This window comes from Centrocercus urophasianus, unplaced genomic scaffold (genome assembly GCF_019232065.1).
Source record: "Centrocercus urophasianus isolate 14NV4802_14NV808 unplaced genomic scaffold, USGS_Curo_1.0 seq_11, whole genome shotgun sequence".
In the NCBI taxonomy this organism is placed as follows: domain Eukaryota; kingdom Metazoa; phylum Chordata; class Aves; order Galliformes; family Phasianidae; genus Centrocercus; species Centrocercus urophasianus.
The window spans coordinates 52021988-52041241 of NW_024884253.1; the positions used below are offsets into that span (position 1 = coordinate 52021988).

General features: G+C 34.8%; 1 protein-coding gene across 5 annotated transcripts in view; it reads right to left on the reverse strand.

Moving 5' to 3' along the window:
• The window catches only part of CDH19 (cadherin 19), a 95736-nt gene that overhangs the window by 43195 nt on the left and 33287 nt on the right, over positions 1-19254 (reverse strand). For 2 of the 5 annotated variants that reach the window (XM_042839968.1, XM_042839963.1), the window contains exon 1: positions 7715-7916. The exons of 2 other annotated variants lie outside the window; for them this stretch is intronic. In XM_042839968.1, the coding sequence (XP_042695902.1) occupies positions 7715-7745 (31 nt within the window). In that variant the 5' untranslated portion in view covers positions 7746-7916. Of the gene's footprint in view, positions 1-7714; positions 7917-12202; positions 12401-19254 lie in introns of those variants that run through there. One more of the 5 variants, XM_042839965.1, reaches the window with a different exon arrangement.

The window sequence follows — 19254 nt, forward strand, 5'->3', positions numbered from 1 at the left end:
TGTTTTTTATATTCATTAATTGGCAGAAAAAAAAAATAAAAATAATCAAAATCAAGTAAAAAAATTTCTGAAATTTCTTAATGCCCCTTTAATTTTAGAGACTGTTCTTTGTTTGTTTGCTTGCTTGCTTTTGATTACACAGATATTCCTTTCTGTGCATTTCTGTCTATTTAGCACATAATGATATGTGTGGACTTTCTGTGATGACCTGTATGAGCTGGAGGTGCTGAGACCAAATTGTAAAAAGCAGTTAACTACACAAACCATCAGCGTTCCCTGTACTGATTAGAACGATACCTCTTTCATGGAGATAGATACGTATATTTCCGTCTATGTGTGAAAATGATACATAAGACTTCTTTCGAAGTTCATCCCCACACAATAGCTCATGAAAATTGGTAACAAAGAAGTGCTTCCAATCCACTGAATTGCAAGGGTACTTTTCAGGGCACCTTTTAGTCTTGGGAACCAGCATGCCTACATTGTAGGCATTTCCTATTCTTATTTAGACTTCCTCAGGTTCAGAGCATTCTCTGGTTCTTACCAGTTGAGTGGATAACTTCTATCCATATAAACATATGCATGAGCCCTGAAAGATGTTCTAATTCACTGTAACATATTGTATAAAACTCTGTGTAAGCCCTCAAATTGAGTTCTTACTGAAATTTGTTTGTATGGATACCTCCCTCCTTCAAACTTTATTTGCAATTACCCTTTTTTCAGGATTCTGTCAGAGTTGCTGACTATTTAATTCATTACAAGCCAGCCGAAACTGGGAAGTCCATAGCATTGCCATAGTAACTGAACAGACAAAGACTTAATTCATTAGTTTATATAAGTGAGAACTCATATCCTGAAGACAGTAATGGTTATAAATTATGTATGTCTATAAAGTCCACTGCTAATGGATTATATATATTTAATTAATAGGTGGCAATTCCTTAATAGTGAAAAATGGGCTATGACTGCCCCAGACTCATTCAAAACCAGTTTTGTGTTGGACAGTAAGCCAATCAAGAAGCCAAGGGAAATAAAAAGGAACAAGAAACTACAGTAACAGTAATGCTTTCCATGGGTGCTTTTTGTGTTAAGAGAAGCTATGAATCATACTATTAACTTATTAACTGCTTATTTTGAAGAAGACTGAATCTCAGCTGCAAAACTCCATGAGGCTGTATAGATTTAGAGTAACATTTCACTTTGAATTTTGCAGACTGTTGAGAACAACTGACCTGAAGTTAACTATCATTATTCCCAGCCTACTGACATACTTTTCAGGGATATTGCTAGTATAACAAGAAAGAAGTGAAGGAGCAAAACTGAAGGAAAAATCTCTTGAAGATTTTTTTATGAATCACATCACTATGTCATAGGCAGTATGAATTACTTAGGGGCACTAAATTCTGTTGTACTAAATAAATAAAAAAAAAGAAAAGAGGGTTACATAGACACCACATGCACATTTAATTCAAAGAGCAGACTGGAACATATATTTCTCCCTAGACGGAATTCTCCATAGATGGAATTAATGGAATTCATGTTTTTAGATTTTATCTTGAGTTTGATATTTTATTTCATATCAGGTGATTTGGGTCCATTAATCAATACTTGCCCAGGTCTTGTGGAATATTTGCTGAAGGTAATATATTCAAATGTCCACTTCTTGAGAAAAGGTAAAACCTCAAGGCTGGAATGCACTGGATCATCTGTTCAGTGATAGTTCCCTAAGACCTGAAACTTTAGCTGTTAGTAAATATCAGGGGAACCTAAAATCATAGAATTACAGAATTACAGAATGGCTTGGATTGGAAGACCAGCTAGTTCCAACCCCCCTGCCGTGGGCAGAGTGGCCAACCACAAGATCATGAGTATAATCTAGTATGCTGAATCTAATAGAGAGAAGAAAAAAAAAAAAAAAAAAGAAACATGGAATGTGCAGCAGTCCCATGGCTAAACTCTGTGATCATCTTGCAAGGATGGAAACTTGATCATACTATTGGAACCCATTAACAGTCTTGCTTTCATTAGCCAGCCATGAAACAGTACTTAAAAATATGTTTCTGAGTTAATTTTGCAAGACAAAGTTATGTTTGAATGGAGTCACTCAGGCTCCACTTGAAAGTGAGAGAATAGTATAAAGATGTCTTAATTGAGAAAGAATTTGAGAGCAGAAGGATACCATCACAGACAAGCAATGAAGATATTGTCACAGGCAAGCTGGGATGAGTCAATGAGCAGAGCCTCTCTCCCCCATAATAAGGACATCTATTGGGTAAGAGTCACACATTCAGTTATGCTGAGTACTACCCTGGGAACCTTAGACACCTCTGTAGATGTATTCCATAATTTCATGCAGTTGTAGTTGGATGTATTATTCATGTTCCTAGTTAACCTCACATGCTTTGCAGACAGTTTATTTAACTCTGTCAATCCAAAATAACCTGTAATCTGTTGCTTTAATAAACTGCACTATTCACTAATCTAGCCATGAGGGTTCTCATTGGGCTCAGACAAATTCTTTACAAGTGGCCATTAGAGCCAATTTGAATGTAATTAGACAAATTGGTCAGTGAGCTATTTGTGAATCTGTAATCGTGACAGTTCATATACTGAATGCAACTGGGCTTATTGTGCTGAATGGGACATCACTCAGAATCTAAGTTCAACCACTCCCAGTCCCTCGGATATCTGAAGACAACTGGAACTTAAGGAATTTTGTTTTCTGCCAAATTTCTCTGCCCTTTTCACACAACACTTCTAACACTGTATCAGTGGGATGAGGGGAACAGGATGTGGAAAGCTATTTAGATAAATAAAAAGATTTTTAACAAAAAGGAAAGAAAACAGGAAACAGATATGCCACCACCATAAATTTCCATTGCTATCTCATACAATAATAGAAGTGTTTTCTATTTTGTGATTTGGGATTGGTGTTGTTTGGGGTTTTTTATTTTATTATTATTATTATTTAATTATTATAGTGATTATGATTATGACTATGATTATGATTTTCCTGCATGTATGTGATTTTAGGTAAGTTCTGCTTTTTCCAGGAAGATCTAATTGGCTATAAGTTAACATAGCAACTGCCTTAATAGTAATTTTCCTCTTATTTACTTTCTCTGTCCTTCTCAGTACAGTATAATAATTTTTTTACTTTTGAGATCTCTTCTGAAAAGTGTTTTTATTAAATGATATCCTGTAATAAAAGACTGCTGAAAGAAAACCAGTCTATAAGTTTCTTCTCTTTTCAAAAAGATGTTGAACATTGAATTAAGTGCGTTAAACTCTCAACAACAACAGCTGATTTTAATAAAAGTATCTGGCCTGCAGAAGCTTAGACTTGAAAGATTGCTCTGCAAATCAGTGCTTAAATCCCAGGAATGTATTTAACCGCTTGTACAAAGCAATATACCAACATAATGAATGGAAACACATTTTTCTATGCAGAGTATTTACTGAAGGAGAAATACTTTCATAAAAAAAAAAAAAAAAAAGAAATGACTGTAAGAAACACATTCTTCAAAGGAAAAGAAACAGCATGCCAACTGGAACAGGGAGCAGATTGATTTTAGATCTTCTGGACTTGGCTTTCAAGATATCTCGCCGTCCTCTCTACACAATCAGTTAAGCTTTCCAAATGCACACAAATATTTTAAAAAAATAGAGCAGTAATATTTTTTTAAATTAAAACTATCTTGGGAAAAATATTTTACCTTGAGAAAATGGGGAAAATTTGAACTGGTTCAAAGTTGAGTTATTGCAAGTTGATCAAATTTTCTGAAATGTCACAAAAAATATATTTTCCTCTGTTAAGGAAAATTATTAAAAAAAAAAACAAAACTTTATCTCATAGAAAAACAAATAGATAATATAAACAGGATAAGAGCGAATATTTAACTGCAGCTCATACCACTTTTTTTTTTTTTTTCAAAGATTGATGTCAAACTGGATGCTGAGATATTTACAGCAAAGATCAAGTAGACATCAAGATGATTTTGTACAAAAGCAATTTTTAAGAAAATATGATATAGTACCAATATTTTAGCAATTTAATCTATTTGGATTTACTGTGTCACTGTTGTGGAAACACCAATCAATTCAGTGTACCAGCCACATAATTCACCTGCAATAAGCATCCTTCACCTCGAATAGGACTTCCTTCACCAACTATCACTACAATATGGTTCTATATTTAAAAAAGTAAAAAAAAATCTTTTTGTACTAAATGGTAATTGAATTGGAAACAGTCTCCTTATAATTCCACTACCTTGCCCATCCACAATTCTCTTAAATCTACCATTTAAAATATTTTTGATAACACCACTGTTTCTGACTACTTTTTTCTGCTCTTATATCATCCGTTTTGCTGTCAGCCCTTCTTGTTTTTTGCACCTATGAACTAACAATTTGCTTGCTATGAATAGAACACATGTAAAATAAATAAATAGCTAATGGATAAATAAATAATATAAAAACCCAGGGTAGTTTGTGCTTGTACCAGAACAACTGAGGTAGAATGTTTGAAGTAGAAAATGCATGTAAGGCAAGAAGGAGACTGAGATGCTAATGGCATGTTTAAGGCTTCAGCTCCTTGGGCAGGTAATCGTTTCATTTACAACCAAGCTTAATCTCTTCATATTGGAGGGCTTCTTCCTGTGTAGCATTCAGTTTGTTGGGAACTCTAATACAATATAAGAACTCCTTCCAACTTCACTACATGGAAATCCAAATGTTTGCACTTCATATCATTCAGAGAACATGTTCCAAAACAATGTTTGCTTCCTGACCATAAAGCAAAGAGATTAAAAGAACTGAAAGAAAATACGTATTTCCAGATAATGTCTTCTGATTTTGGTACAATTTTGTAGCTGATACTTAAATGTTGCAAATATTGGCTCAATGTACGAACAAGCGCAAACTAAACAAAGTATCAGAAATTTCTAACTAAGATTCTTCTTGGCTTTTTCACACTTTATAGAAAGAATTCTTTGAATGGGTTGAGTTTAATATAGTAAATTAACTTGTATAAGTTATTATCAGCAAATGGCAAATTAACCTCAAAACTGGTATTCCAGTAAAAAGATTTCCATGTTATGTTTGTAACTTCTAGGTCCTACTAGTAAACTGCTGTTGAGGTATGTTCTCTAGAGAGTTTTAAGAGACTGTCTGCAGTGGTGGATCCCTGAATGACATTTTTATTTCAACTGATTAAGTAGAAAATAGAAATTATGGAGGTTTTTTTTTTTTTTTTTGTGGGGCCCGCGCCCCCCCCTGTTGTTTTTTATGTACATAAAAACTGTGTAGTGTAATTTTTAGTTTTATAAAACTCGAAGAAGCTTTTTTATTTTTTCTATTGGGAGAGGGATGGGAGGATATATAACTTTAAATTTGAGATTCTGGACTGATTTGTAACTAATCATGAAATAATTTTGAACCATTTGTTTTAATCTAACAGTTAACTTCATGAAGCAGAGCAAAGCAACTTTTGAAAAATAAACCTTCTGCAATTTGCCAGCAATGGAGAAGCAGCCTTCATGCCTGATCTTGGTGGTGTGACTGGCAGTAGGGATGGTCTGGATTAGCATCCCCCACTTATCTCCTCTGTCCAGCTGCAGGAGGCAGCAAGCCGTCAGAGGCTGCTGAGACTGTCACCTATGGTTCTCCTGTGCATCAAAAAATCAATGTGTCTGACGGGCAAATACTTTATATTGTCTTTTACAGAAATGAACTTGCCACCACTTGACAGCATTTCAACCTTTTGCACCTATTAAGGAAGGAAACATTAATTCTGTTCTCTTCTCTCTAGGTTTTTCTATATACTACCTCTGACCGTGTCCTAAATGAATCAAGAAATCAATTTGCAGCCCCTCTGCCTCAGTTAAATCAAGCTTATTCACAGTTTCTGCTGAGTAAAAAAAATATTCAGCTCTTCTCTACAGGTATCTGCTGTAACTTTGACAAGGTCTATCAAAGCCTTGACGAGTGTTATGATGTCCAAAATGTACCATTTCCCCTATATTTTTTTAGCCTTACTTGTAACACTTTTATTATTGCATTGCTTTTGTTAATAATATCTACGTGAAACAATTCTTCTCCCAGAATCAGTGCCTATTAAATATAACTGTTAAATGAGGTGGAAAAATTAATGCTATTACTAAAAGAAGAAAATATAATATGAAATAAAGTCCCAGAATGCTTCCCACATGCAAGAAAATGCATATATTTGAGGGCTTGATTTGATTTCTCTTGATGTTCTTGATTTGATTTTCTCTTTTCTGCTGAGACAATTGTTTCAGTTGTAGGAAATTATTTATTATTTAATACTGTAAAGACTCTGTGTAATAAGAATTGATTATTATTTTTGTGTTGTTTTCTTAATACTGAGTTGCTGAGAGCACAGTTATTCGTTTGAATTGTTGATGATAGAAGAATGCCTGGTAGTGACTTTTCATTATTTAAAGAGGAGCTACAGGAAAGAAGGGGACAGACTCATTAGCAGAGTCTGTAGTGATAAAACCAGAAGAAATGGTTTCAAGCTTAAAGATGATAGATTTGGGATATAAGCTTCTTGGATATAAGGGAAAACTCTTTTACAGTGAGGATGGTGAGGCACTGGAACAGGTTGTGCAGAGATGTGGGAGATACTCTGTCCCTGGAGTCGCTCAAGGTCGAGGTGAACTAGGCCCTGGGCAACCTGATGTAGCTATGGATGTCCCTGTTCATTGCAGGGAAATTGTACTAGATGACCTCCAAATGCTCCTTCCAACTCTAAGGATTCTCTGATTCTCTGATTCTACAAGAACTAACAAGCTCTGCTCATGAAGAAAAGGCCTCAGAATCTGACCTTGGACTAGGATGTGAAGAGGCTCATATTTCCATTGCGGATAGCTTGCAGTATCACCGCATGTTAACCTCTCCTATTGATGCACATTCTTTGATTTTTACTACCTATCTATATGTGTCAGCAGTGCTAGGACGTGAACCCCAGTTGGACCCACCGTGCTGGAAAGAGCCGCCCTGTTACTACAACAGTGGTTCATCCTGTGTGCAGTCAAACAGACAAATATGGCCACAGGCATATGTGCAGTGAGAAATTACTTGCATACGAGTGGGAAGATCCAAGGGGGAATAAATACACCCCAGAGACCTCAGTGATGGCTCCATCTTGGACTGCAAGACATAATAGCAGCAGCCGTGCTTATCTGCCTGATCTAAATTTCAATGGTGCGGTCTCTTGCAGCATTGGGACAGAGGAGTCACGTTTCTTGTAAAATTACATGTATTAGTTGAATGATTAAAATTTTTGAGCATCTGAGCCCATTCAATTTCCACAGTGAAGATCAAATTGATCTTAAGTCATGGCAGTCTTTGAGACTGGGTTCTCTTTTCCTGTAATCGTAAGAGGGTAGAAATCTCTTCTTGAGACTAAAAAATTGCTGATTTAAAGAGCTGAGTAGAACAACATTACACGTAAGGCACCAGAAAATAGTCTAATTTTATAACATTTGCACAATCCTAAAAATACTCATATGAAAAGCTTAGCAATCAACACAGTTTATCTCCATATGACATTTCCAAATTCTATTTATGTATTTCATGGGTCAATCTTTTACAAAAATAGCTTTGTACACCATCTATCTAATGATCTGGCATTTGAAAAAATTCAATTTATACATTAAATTTGATGTGAGAGGAAAACCAATACACTTACCACTTCTTTGTGATGTAAGTCTGGATGTCATCCTAATTTGTCAGGAAACATCTTTCTATATTCCAGGGGTACAGCAAGGGATATAAAGTAACATAAATCATTCTGGCTCATCTATCATTGGGATTTACTGCTAAAGGTAAATTTTGACCCAGCCACTATATATTCCAGAGATTCATAAACAAGTGTACTAGCAACATCCTAATCTTCCCTGACAGTTATCTGCATCTCATGGAAGATGAAAGAGTGAGAGATCAGTCATTGGAGGACGAATGGGGCAGTAACTTAAACTAGCACTATTGTCCAGTTTACTGACAAAGGGGCTGCAAATGCTTGGACTAGAGTCTGTGCAATAGCAGGACAGCTAACAGATTCAGCAACTTTAGTTTAAGGGAAGTGCTAAAACTATCACATTTCTATAAAAGCAAACAAAAACACACACACACAAAAAAAACCAAGAAATGGTAAAAGATAACTTTAAAGAAACAGGTACATGATTCCTGTATCAAACAAACAAGCAAAAAACAAAACACCAAAAACAACTTCAATCAATCAATGATCAATCAATCAATCAAAAAAGCCAAACAGAAATCCCAAAACCTTGGCTGAATTCCATTAAATTCAATTGCAATTCTCTCATTTTCCTTTTTACGTACTCTCCTCACATTATTTATTTGTTGTATAATTATAGACGTTCTCTTGTAATTCTTTGTGTCAGAAAACATAGTTTCACTACCAGAGCTGAGTAAAAGTAATTTTTACAGTGATGATGGACTCTAGGAGAATATGGTAGTTTTCTTTATTCTTTGTGTAGGATGAAAGAGAGTCCGAATTTGCACCATTTGGAGAAAAAAAATACCATTTAATAGCATCTTAATGTCATGGATAACAGTCAAAAGACGTATGATTGCTCCTGAGCTGCGTTCGTAATCTCAAAAATGCACGTGAGCAAGGATGATAGAGGGCTTCTGTTCCTGACTGCACATTCATGGCAATCATCACAGAAATACATAATGCAAATCACAATTTTCTGTATACGTACATATATTTACACATCTGTTTTCAATAAAAATTCCAAAAATAGGCAAAGAATTATAGATTATATAAACCTTCAGTGCTGCTGCATTACAATTTCTCTATTCCGTTTATGGACATTTTTGGCAGTTTTCTTGAATTTTTTAGAGAGATTTCAGATGGCACAAATTAACAATTTCACAGGGTTTTTGTTTGTTTGTTTTCTTTTTTTTTTTTTTTCTTTTTTTTTTTTTTTTTTTTTAACTGACAGGCTTAAATACTGTGTGTAATTGACTCCTAAAAAGTCTATCTTGTTCATTTTGACCAAACCTGTATGAGAATGAGAGCAGGATGTTTTTAATATTTATACATAGAAGTCTTTAATATATTTTAACACAGTTGCAAAACACTTTACATATAAAATTGTTAACCAGAATTAAACTTCAAGAGCTTAAAATTGTTATTTTCATTACCTATATCACCTATTCCTGTCTTAAAGATCTGTAGAACACTGAAAAAATGTGTGTTCTGCAGGGAGATTTTATCCTTATTTTACTGAATCAGAATAAATACTTCAAATCAGTGATCAGTCATAATGAATCAAGTTATTTTTTTGCTAATTACATTTTACAATTTACTCTAGTAGGATTTATTTTGGTCTTCACTGTGTCACAATTCCTTGTAAAAGTAAACCAGGAAAACATCAAGTGACAATTCACATTTCCTCTAATGTTTTATCAGTAATTTTGCCACTCAGAAATTGGAAACTGAAAATAGTAGGAATGCAAATTAAGTTTGTTCTTTACAAATTTAATATTGTAGCAGAATAAGATATTATTGGCAAACTTAATTCAAGTATTACTGTGCTTTTATTTGTAGCATTATGTTTGCAGACACAGTCTTTTACTGTGGTGCTAGATGTTTTGTTTTTTTTTTCCCAATTGAAGACCCATTGTGCTGTTGCTTATTTGAATGTCTCTTGTTTCATTGACTTAAAAAGTGTTTGACGTAATAGCTAGAACAGTGGTCTGAGAACTGGAAATTCTAATTTAATAACACTCTCCATCTACAAAGTCTTCACAAAGTTTATGTCCCTGCTAGTAAGGCTGGGGAGTAATGTCCTTTTGCAAACACTTAACAGTTGCTGCTTGTTAGCACCAGCAATTGTAATTCTTTTTATACTGAGGCAAAAACACTGTGGAGAAGAGGTTTGTATGCCTTTATATCCAAGCATAATTATGTTCCCAGCTCTGTCCCATGTGGTCTTACTGACACTGCTCCATCCTCATTAACTTCTTCTGTAATGGATATCCACCTTGTCTGCTTAGCAGGGCTCAGAATGAAAGTTTCCACAATACTTGTGCTCCTTTTGGCCAGTATAATTGACCACACAGCACATGCTTGCTTGTTTGTCTTCAGAAACAAGTATTTTCCTTGGGTATGTATGTTGAAAGGATGGATAAGGAATATATTCTGTTATCTTTTCTGCTTAGCATTGTGGCTCAGAAGCACTTATGAACATAGTTGATACAGAGAGAAGATTAAGAGACAATGGTAGAATAAATTTTTACTGCCAGTGGTAGAAATCAGGACTTTCTGTGACTTGTAATATAAATACAACCAAAATAATGCTTTTCACCTACAATGGAACTAAAACTCTGAATTATGCATTGTATTGCTAGATTTGTTGGTAAAACTGCAAGTTTGTAACTAAACAGATTCTAAGTAGACAAATTAGGATTAGTGCTGAACCAGAATTTCCCATGTGTAATTAAAATCAATATGATGCAAAGACCACAGTGTGAAAAAAAATTATGTCAAAGAGTTATAAAGTATCAAAGCAAAAAAAAGGGGGGAGGGAAGGGGAGTGGGGAGCCAACGATGAAAAGCAACAGGGAGCCTAAAAGATGAGAACATGAAAAATCTGCCCTATAGCATGCTACATACTGCCTTATTAATTCAATATAAAAATGTGCAGGTATTGCCTGATATTTAGTTTAGGCTAGCAATTACAAATTATTCTGAAACAAGGAGGCAATGTCTTGAATTCATTTTTAAATATTCAACATTATACACATTCCAAATGTAAGATATACATTAAAACATCATAAATTATCTGAAATAAGGTATAAATCATGACATTTGTGCTCTAAAAATGTGTGGATTTCCATGGTAGGGCTGTAATTTTTATTCTTTGATTTTAAGCTTCTTTTCACAGAATGCTTTGTGGGCAAGCTGCTTTTTCTTCCTCCCTCCTCTTTCCTTAAAATTGAATCCAACAGTGGGTTTTCATTGTCTTCTAGTTCTTACGTCAACGTGTTTTTCAGACTGTAGAGAAGCATAAATTCCAAACTCCAGACACAGGCCTGTCTGTATTCATTTTATGTAATTGCTTGGTTCAACACTTCTAACAGGAAAAAACTGAACATTGAAACGTATCTTTATAACTCTCAAAACTAAATCCACAGACCAATTTATGTACCTTAGTGCAAATTTATCCTCCTAAAAATCAGAAGTAGTTTGTCTGAAATGATTTTACAACTGCAAATGACTTCAAATTACAATTTATTAAAAAGTAATGACATAATTCAAATGCCATTTAATTCTATCAATTTCATGGCAAAACAATCTGTGAAAAATGAGTGAATTGACAGATATTTAGCATTTTAATAACAGTGCATAGCTATTAAATATTTCTGGGTTATATTTTAATGCATACATCTCAAATAGAGGCTAATCAAAGAGTTTAAACATGACAAAGAAATTATAAGTATACATTCTAACAGCATACTATATAAATATTTTGATAGTATATATATTGCACTACTCTATGAAAATTTTGTTTATTGAAAAATTGCCATTTTTCATTTCAGATCCAATAAAAGTAAAAGAATCTTTATTGATTTTTTTTTTTTTATTTATTTTTTTTTTTTGTCTGAAACATTTTGCAGTTACTAGAGGTAGAATTATAAAGAGTAACAAAACTTAATGTAAAGCTAAGGCTAAGCTGCATTTTAAGAAAATAGATTCTTATTGCTACAGTAAAATGGAGAACAGCAAAACAAGAATTATTTCGAAGTATTCCTGTAAGATAACAAGTTTTCACTCTAAGCACTGTAAGCACATTTTAATGGCAATTACTGGCATGAGCATAGATGAAGTCTTCACAAACAATCTGTCAGAGGAGGGGCTCTTGCAGAAACAGCTTGATAACCAGCATGAACATTTTAATGTGCAAGTTGTGCAGGCATAGCAATGTTTTCACTTGGTAAATCCAACATAGTTAAATTTCAGCAGCAAGAGGAGCTACACAACAAACTCAGAGGAAACAGAAAAAGTTGTTTTCTCCTTTTAGAAGTTTTGGGTGGCTCCTGGCTTTGTCTTTGTCTGTCATGGATTTTGCATTGGAGACATCCAGATAAATATTTTCAGTTTAATTTGTGAAGATAACAATGACAAAAAATATAAAAATCTTACCTGTGTAATCTCAGGGCCTTCAATGTTTGGAGAAGTGAGTATCAAAGTCAAATGGAACAACAGATGAGGAGAAGTAAGAAGTTCTTTTTAATTTCACAGATCCTTGAAAATCTTTAGGAGTTACAGCTTCCTGCCAGTATAAGTCACTCCTGCTTTTATTTTTGAAAACTCACAGTACGACACTGCATACTGCACGCTATTTTGGGTGCCCTGAGTAAAACTATGAACACAGGCACTTTTGTGCAAAACATCATAAGGCCTCTCTGATGTTCATTCAGAGTTCAGAATTAAAATGCAGAAGGCTCTAGCAAGCAAAATACGAGCTGATTTTCTTTTTCCTAGTGGAAAAATAAAGTACTCCCTGGCAAGTAACCAAGGTGGTGGGAAGGTAATTCATTTTGTGTGAGAGTACTTTGCAAGTGAAAAGGATATGCCCTCTGTTTAGAGATTAGTCAGGGAAACAAGTAATCAATTTAGAGTAGTCACAAAAGTTAGTGAAAGAAGAATTTCTGAAATCCTTTATTTCTTTTTTTTTTTTTTCTTTTTTTTTTTTTTTTTTTTTTTTTTGCACTCTAGACTTTTGATTTTCCCCAAAATAATTTAGTTTCAAGAACCATAAAATCTCAACAATGAGAAGGAAACAAAACCAGCAATGCCCAACATATAGTTGAATGTATTTATGTATTTTCTTATGTATTTTGACAGCTTTTCTTGCAATTGTCTATAAAAGATGTTTTTCTATTAGCTAGAATTGTTTCTTTTTCTTTTTCTTTTTTTTTTTTTTAACCACCTGAAAAAATAAGGAGATGGTATAAGCATCATTAAAAATAATTTTAAAACATTGTTCAATAGGAATGTATTTCTTTCACTGAAATGAAATTTTATGTTAATTAGATTTAGGAAATTTTGAACAACAGTTTATATACTTCTTTTACTCTCTTTGCACACTCAAAAAGACATTAAGGATACTTTGGGACTACACAAGAGATGTGGATTACAGTAACAGTTCTGTAATGATTATAGTAGATAGGTTTATAGGTGAGAGAATATTAGCACTACACAAGTATTACTCTAGGCCAAGAGGCTTTTTGAGAAGTCTAGAAAGTTAAAACAACAACCGTGGTGTTTTTCCGGACTTAAATATATCCTGCTAATCATAAAACTAATCTAAGTAAATAAAAGCAAGCAAGCACAAACAATATTCTGTTCTGGAGTTTTCCTGAAGTTTCCGTTGGTGACTTCAGGAATGCCTTCTCTTTCTTACTTCTTCTTCACTCAGACAAAGAAGTTTTAGCATCTATTCCTTTGTGGAAATTGAGAAGCTTTTATACGATTGTTTATCACATTTTTTACATATTTATTTCTAAAAAGGAAAAAAAGCAAGTTCAGCTCTGCATATCTTGCTCAGACATTCAGAAATCATGGCCAGAACACAGAAGACAGTATATAAGAAAACGTGATTCTTCAGTATATGTAATACATTAGTCTCACTGACTTACTAGTGCTGCAGCATAGGTGACATTTCATTCTCCAGAGCAGGATTAAGTAGAAGTAGGTGAAGGAAAAGGATAAAAGAATTGCTGACAGTAGTTAAACAAGGTGTGTTCATTTGCTGAGCATGCTGTCTTTTCACAGGATATAATGTAAGATATGCCATCTGAAGGGAATAGAACAGAGCAGTAGGAAAGAAGGCAAAATGGGAGTGTTTGCTGAAAAGATTATGAGGCAAATGGACAGCAGAGAGAAGGAGACTTTTAGCAGGATATAGTTATTGTGCAACATAAGGACAAAAGAAATGAGCTATGTAGTATGCACCTTAAAAAAGGCATACAAGAAGGCAAATTCCAAAAATTATGAAAGAAACATTTTTCAACCAAAAGAAAAACACATGCATGCACACGAAGCAGCATTCTCATATGACAAACAGTCTTCACTTCTCTTTGCTTACACATCTGTTAGCAATAGGCTTCTTTATATTAACATTGAAGGGATATAATTTTGACTGCCACATGCTGATGAAAACATTTACCCTGTCAGAGATTTCTTTGTTGGTTTTTTTTTTTTTCTGGTCTCATAGACCATGTTGTTTCCTGCAGAGAAGAATCAGCAATATGGCAGCTTTAAGCTACTAGCATCACTTTGGCTGTTGACACAGCTTCCATTTAAGGTATATTTAAAAGCTTAACATCATCTCACTCTACTGCGAACATCTGTTACTCACTGCCAGTGGAATTAGGAATGGAATCAGAACAAATGGACAGACCAGTTGGGAGGGAACATATGATGAACTTCGCGATTGCCTCAGCAAAATCTTTCTGGAGGTTTGGAAAAAATTGAGTGTACACTAATTTATCCAAATAAATGAATAAGTTAACATAGAGCTATTGGAAAGAAACTTCTCCCACAGATCTACAGAGGGGATGGCAACCACTTCATAAACATCAGCTAAACATCATAAAGGCTGCGGGTCAGAATTCAGTCATAAATTATTAGAAGATGTGGTGAAGAACGACAAGATGTGTATTTTTCCCATGTGGTTAACTGTGTAGCCCTCATACATTTTTCCACATATATGGAGAGCCCACTACAAGAGTTAAAAAAACTGTTCTATGTGTGTAGGTAGATATGTAGGTAAGTGTTCTTACACTCATTCACATGTAGAAAAAAATAAACAGCATGAAGGGAGAGAAACATTAGAAATGTTAACCACAGGTTCATGAAGGAATAATAGGGAGAAAAAACCTATAGCTATGACTGATCAAACTATTGTTCTGATCTATTATAATTTCTTGGAGAATTGATATAGACATTGGTTTGAGTATTGGTCAATTCAACCTCATTTTGAAAAGACATCTGTATATACATTTCAGTGGCCGAAAAATAACCCTGCTGGGTTTGTTCTACAAAATGAAATTAAATATTCCATTTTCAGAAATGTCAAAGGGTTGTTGTTTTAATGTTTGTGTGTGGTTTTTTTTTTAATTAATCCCTGTGACATTTTCATTCAAAAACGTATGACATTAAATTTAACAAAAAAAAAAAAAAAGAAGAGTTTCTTGTCTGAAGAATCTGAAAATGTCAGTGCTTTATGCTAGTTTTACCAGCTAAGAATAAATCATAGGTTTGAAATTGATGGCTTGAAAGACAATTGTGTAAAGAGAAAAGCCTTTGAGATGAGCCACTGGGTGAGGAAAAGATCCAACTGTCATCCCTGCTGCCAAGCAGAGCTGCATGGGAAGAAGAAAGCAAAAGGACAAAATATTTTCTTTTTGTCCATGGGAACTATGAAGCTTGCATAAGACAAAGTGCCCTTACTCTAATACCTGTGGACCACCCTTAAAGTCTAAATTTCTGTGGCTTTCTAGGTATGGGAGGGGGGAATATAATAAGACCATTTTTCTTGGAGAGCTCTTTTTTCTAGAATGAAAGCTAGAGTTTTCAATTATGGTCTGAGAAAAGGTCTTTCTCCCAACAAAAAAAGAAACTAAAATTACCATGCTTTCTTTGATGTGCCTTTTTTTTTAGTGGGAAGGAGATGAAAATTCCTCTTTCTTTCTTTTTGTTGCTTTAATTCAGGGAGAGGGCATTTGGAAAAATTTTTCTTTTTACTTTGCAACTTGTGTTTTGCATTCAGATTCAATGGTAGATATAAGAGAAGTCAATACAAATTTCATAGTTCCATTCCTGGGACAACAATTCGATCTGAACTGTCTTAAAATTAATCCTAGCTTGTTTTTTTTGTTGTTGATGATGACAATTGCTTTCACCTTATTCAAGCCTATTACAAACTAAAATAATTTCTTATTTTTGTGGGGGTTTTTTTTGTTTTTTTTTTTGGTTGGTTGGTTGGTTGTTTTTTTTTGTTTGTTTTGTTTTGTTTTGTTGTTCTTTTTTGTTTTTTTAGTTGTGTTATTTTTGAACGTATGAGTATATAAATAAAAGCAGAATTTAGAGCATTTAACCTGCCCATCTTCACAAAAGTACAGCAAGAGGGCCAAATGAATTACTTCAGATGAAATAATCACTCTGTCTTCTATAAAGACAGGCTTACAACATTATTTATTTTGCTGCAATTCTCTCAGTAATATCCATGCTGACTGTCTCTTCTTTATGTCTGCGTATAAATGTAAATATTAACAGCGTGTTCTGTCGAAAAGCTAGCTTGAAGCTGCAGTAAAGTCAGTGGAACTCTTAAGGCAATCAGCAGATCAGTTTATGTGGGCTGAACTTCAGAATTCTAAATTGTGTTCATAAACAATAATAAAATTTACATTTTTTGTTTGTTTTGCTCTGTTTTAGGGAAAAAAATGCTACTGTAACTGTTAACATGGCACTATCACAGATTCATAGCTGGTGTAAGATAAGTTCACTCTTCCTTTAAAAGGCAAAGACAGGTCAGTTAATACAGAATAACTGCTGGTTGTAAAATGCTCCCGTTTGATCTGTGAACGGGATGGGCAGAAGTAAAGCTTCATTGGTGTGGTCTACACCGATCAGAATAGCTGAAGAATCTGACAATTTGGCACCAAGAATGTAAGATGTTCTTGTAGAATTAGTTCTTGTTAATGTGTGTTGTTGGGCTTTTTGCAACTAAGTAAGAAGAAAGAATATGTGTGTGCAGTTGGTAGTGATATATCTAAAGGACAATAAAAATACAGCGCAAATATAAAGATTAAGCTGTTACTTTTTGTAACAGGTTGTGGGAGAAGGTTATTTTTTACAAAGAAATAGAGAATAATAAGAAAGTTGCATAAAGATATAGAAGTGATTTTGTGAGTGAAAATTTCTGAGTATCTTGGAAACATTCTGCTAGTCCCTGGCAAATAGGAAAGGACAGGAAAAAAAAAAAAAAAAAAAAAAAAAAAAAAAGAGAGAGAGAGAAAGAAACAGACAGACCTCCATCCAGATTACAGAGAAATTAGTCAAAATTAAATATGTTGTAGATGCAGTAAGTAGGCTGGGGATAGAGGGTAGGGAGAGACTTTGCATTCTAAATTAAGAACAGTTTATTTGTCTTCCCAAGAATAAACCAGATGGAGAAAAGTGACTTACACAGCTTGGTCACTAGCCAGGCAGAGGACCATCTTTTCTGGCAGTCAGGGGAAGGAGAAAGCAATGCTTGACTAGGACAGAGTCCCAGTCAAATGAAGACATGGGAGCCCAGGAGCAAGGTCAGCCATGCCATGGGTGCTGGCCAGTTCCCTTGCAGCCAAATGGAGAACAGTTCATAAAGCAGTTTAGCAGCTGCCTTCAGGAGCCATCCCACCTCCCATGCAACCAGCAGGGTTGTGAGGTTTCACACAGGGAAGGAGGATGATAGGAAAAGGAATTATCCTTGCCATTCAATTACTCTGATATTTGGAAAGGTCTTAGGGGATTCAGGAAGCTAGATCCAGTAAGGATACAAAACAGACACTTGAATTCCATTTGGTACAGAATGCAGAAGCTTTTCTCTTTTTGACCTTAGCTTAATACCTTGTCTCCCAAAATGGAAAAGAAATATCATGCTATTATTCCAGTTGCCCAATGATTTTATGATCACTGATAATATTTATCATAGGCCCAGACTCAAATCTTCATGTTCCTTAGAGTACTTAAAAGTCACATTCATAATATTATTGCTATTAAACTAATTAAAATGTTTAATTTTTTTTTCACATCAATAACAAAATATTCAATATTTACTTAAGAGTCTGACATAGCTTTCATTAGTACCATACTATAACTTAATGGTGCTACTCTTGTTTTAATACCAGTAGAGCAGACATAAATAAAATACTTACAATGCAACTTTATAATAGTAATTTGGTGTTAGCCAAAACTTTTGTCTGTGTTCTATTTTCATCTACAGGAACATGATCAGAATCAAACAGTAACATGGACAGAATCAAACAATACTACAAAGCTCTGGGAGTGCAAGTGAACAGCACTGGAGCCCAAGTTATCTTCCCTTCAGTTTCGTTGGTTGGAGGAAAGAAGAAAGCCAGAAATAGACATATGATGCATAACTTCTGATTATGTGAGTGGTGCTGGAGAGAAGGCCTTAGTTTTTATGACAATGGGACCTTCTGTGAAGATTATAACCTGCTAGGGAGGGATGAGATCCACCTGTCTAGAAGAGGTGGTTCAGTCTTTGGCAGCAGACTGACTAACCTAGTAAGGTGGGCTTTAAACTGAAGGACTTTGGGGGTGAGTTCCAAAGTGGCAGTGCTCATGCTGTTGCAACTGATGTGGAAATAAGTCAGGCCAATCAGATGAGAGACAAACGTTAGCTGCCTCCTGTGATATGAGGCTGAAGGCCAGATGTCTCAAGAGAATAGCTATGGGGAATCCTTTTGCATTCCTGGAGGAAAACTGGCATCCTCTGCTCCCTTTTATTCTCAGAAGTTTCTGTATACCAGTGCACACAGTCAGGAATAATCAAGGAGGACTAGAGAACTGTATGCATTTCACAGGGCCATGATCTCATTGAGACCATAGAGACATGATGGGACAACTCACATGACTGTAATGCTGTCACAGACAGCTATGTCCTTTTTAGGAAAGACGGGCTGGTGAGGCAAGGTGATGCTCTAAGCAACTGGAATATATCAAGCTCTGCTGAGATGCATGACAAATGACTTGAGAGCATGTGTGTGAGAATAAAGGGTCAAGCTAATATGGGTGACATATCTGATATATCTGTAGCTTCATTCACAAGTACCTAAGTACCAAAAAATAACAAGAAGGCAAAGCTTATTTTCTTGGGTACATTTCTGACCTTGTGTGATTGCATGCACTCTGGGATTGATCTTCTCTACATTAAAACAGTAGACTTTGGAATAGTGATAGGTACAGCACTTATCTTATCTGTCATCTCAACTTCAGTGATGAGCGCTGTTTGTGTTAGCAAGGAAAATGTTTCCTGACGTGCAGGGTCCCTCTTATGCTGTGGAGGCTGCTGTAGTGATGAAGTTTATCTAGCTGAAGTATGAAAGATCACTGATACCAGTATGAAGAAAAATACTGTGGCTATTCTTAGTAACTGATGTACCCTTAATCTTTATGGTTCT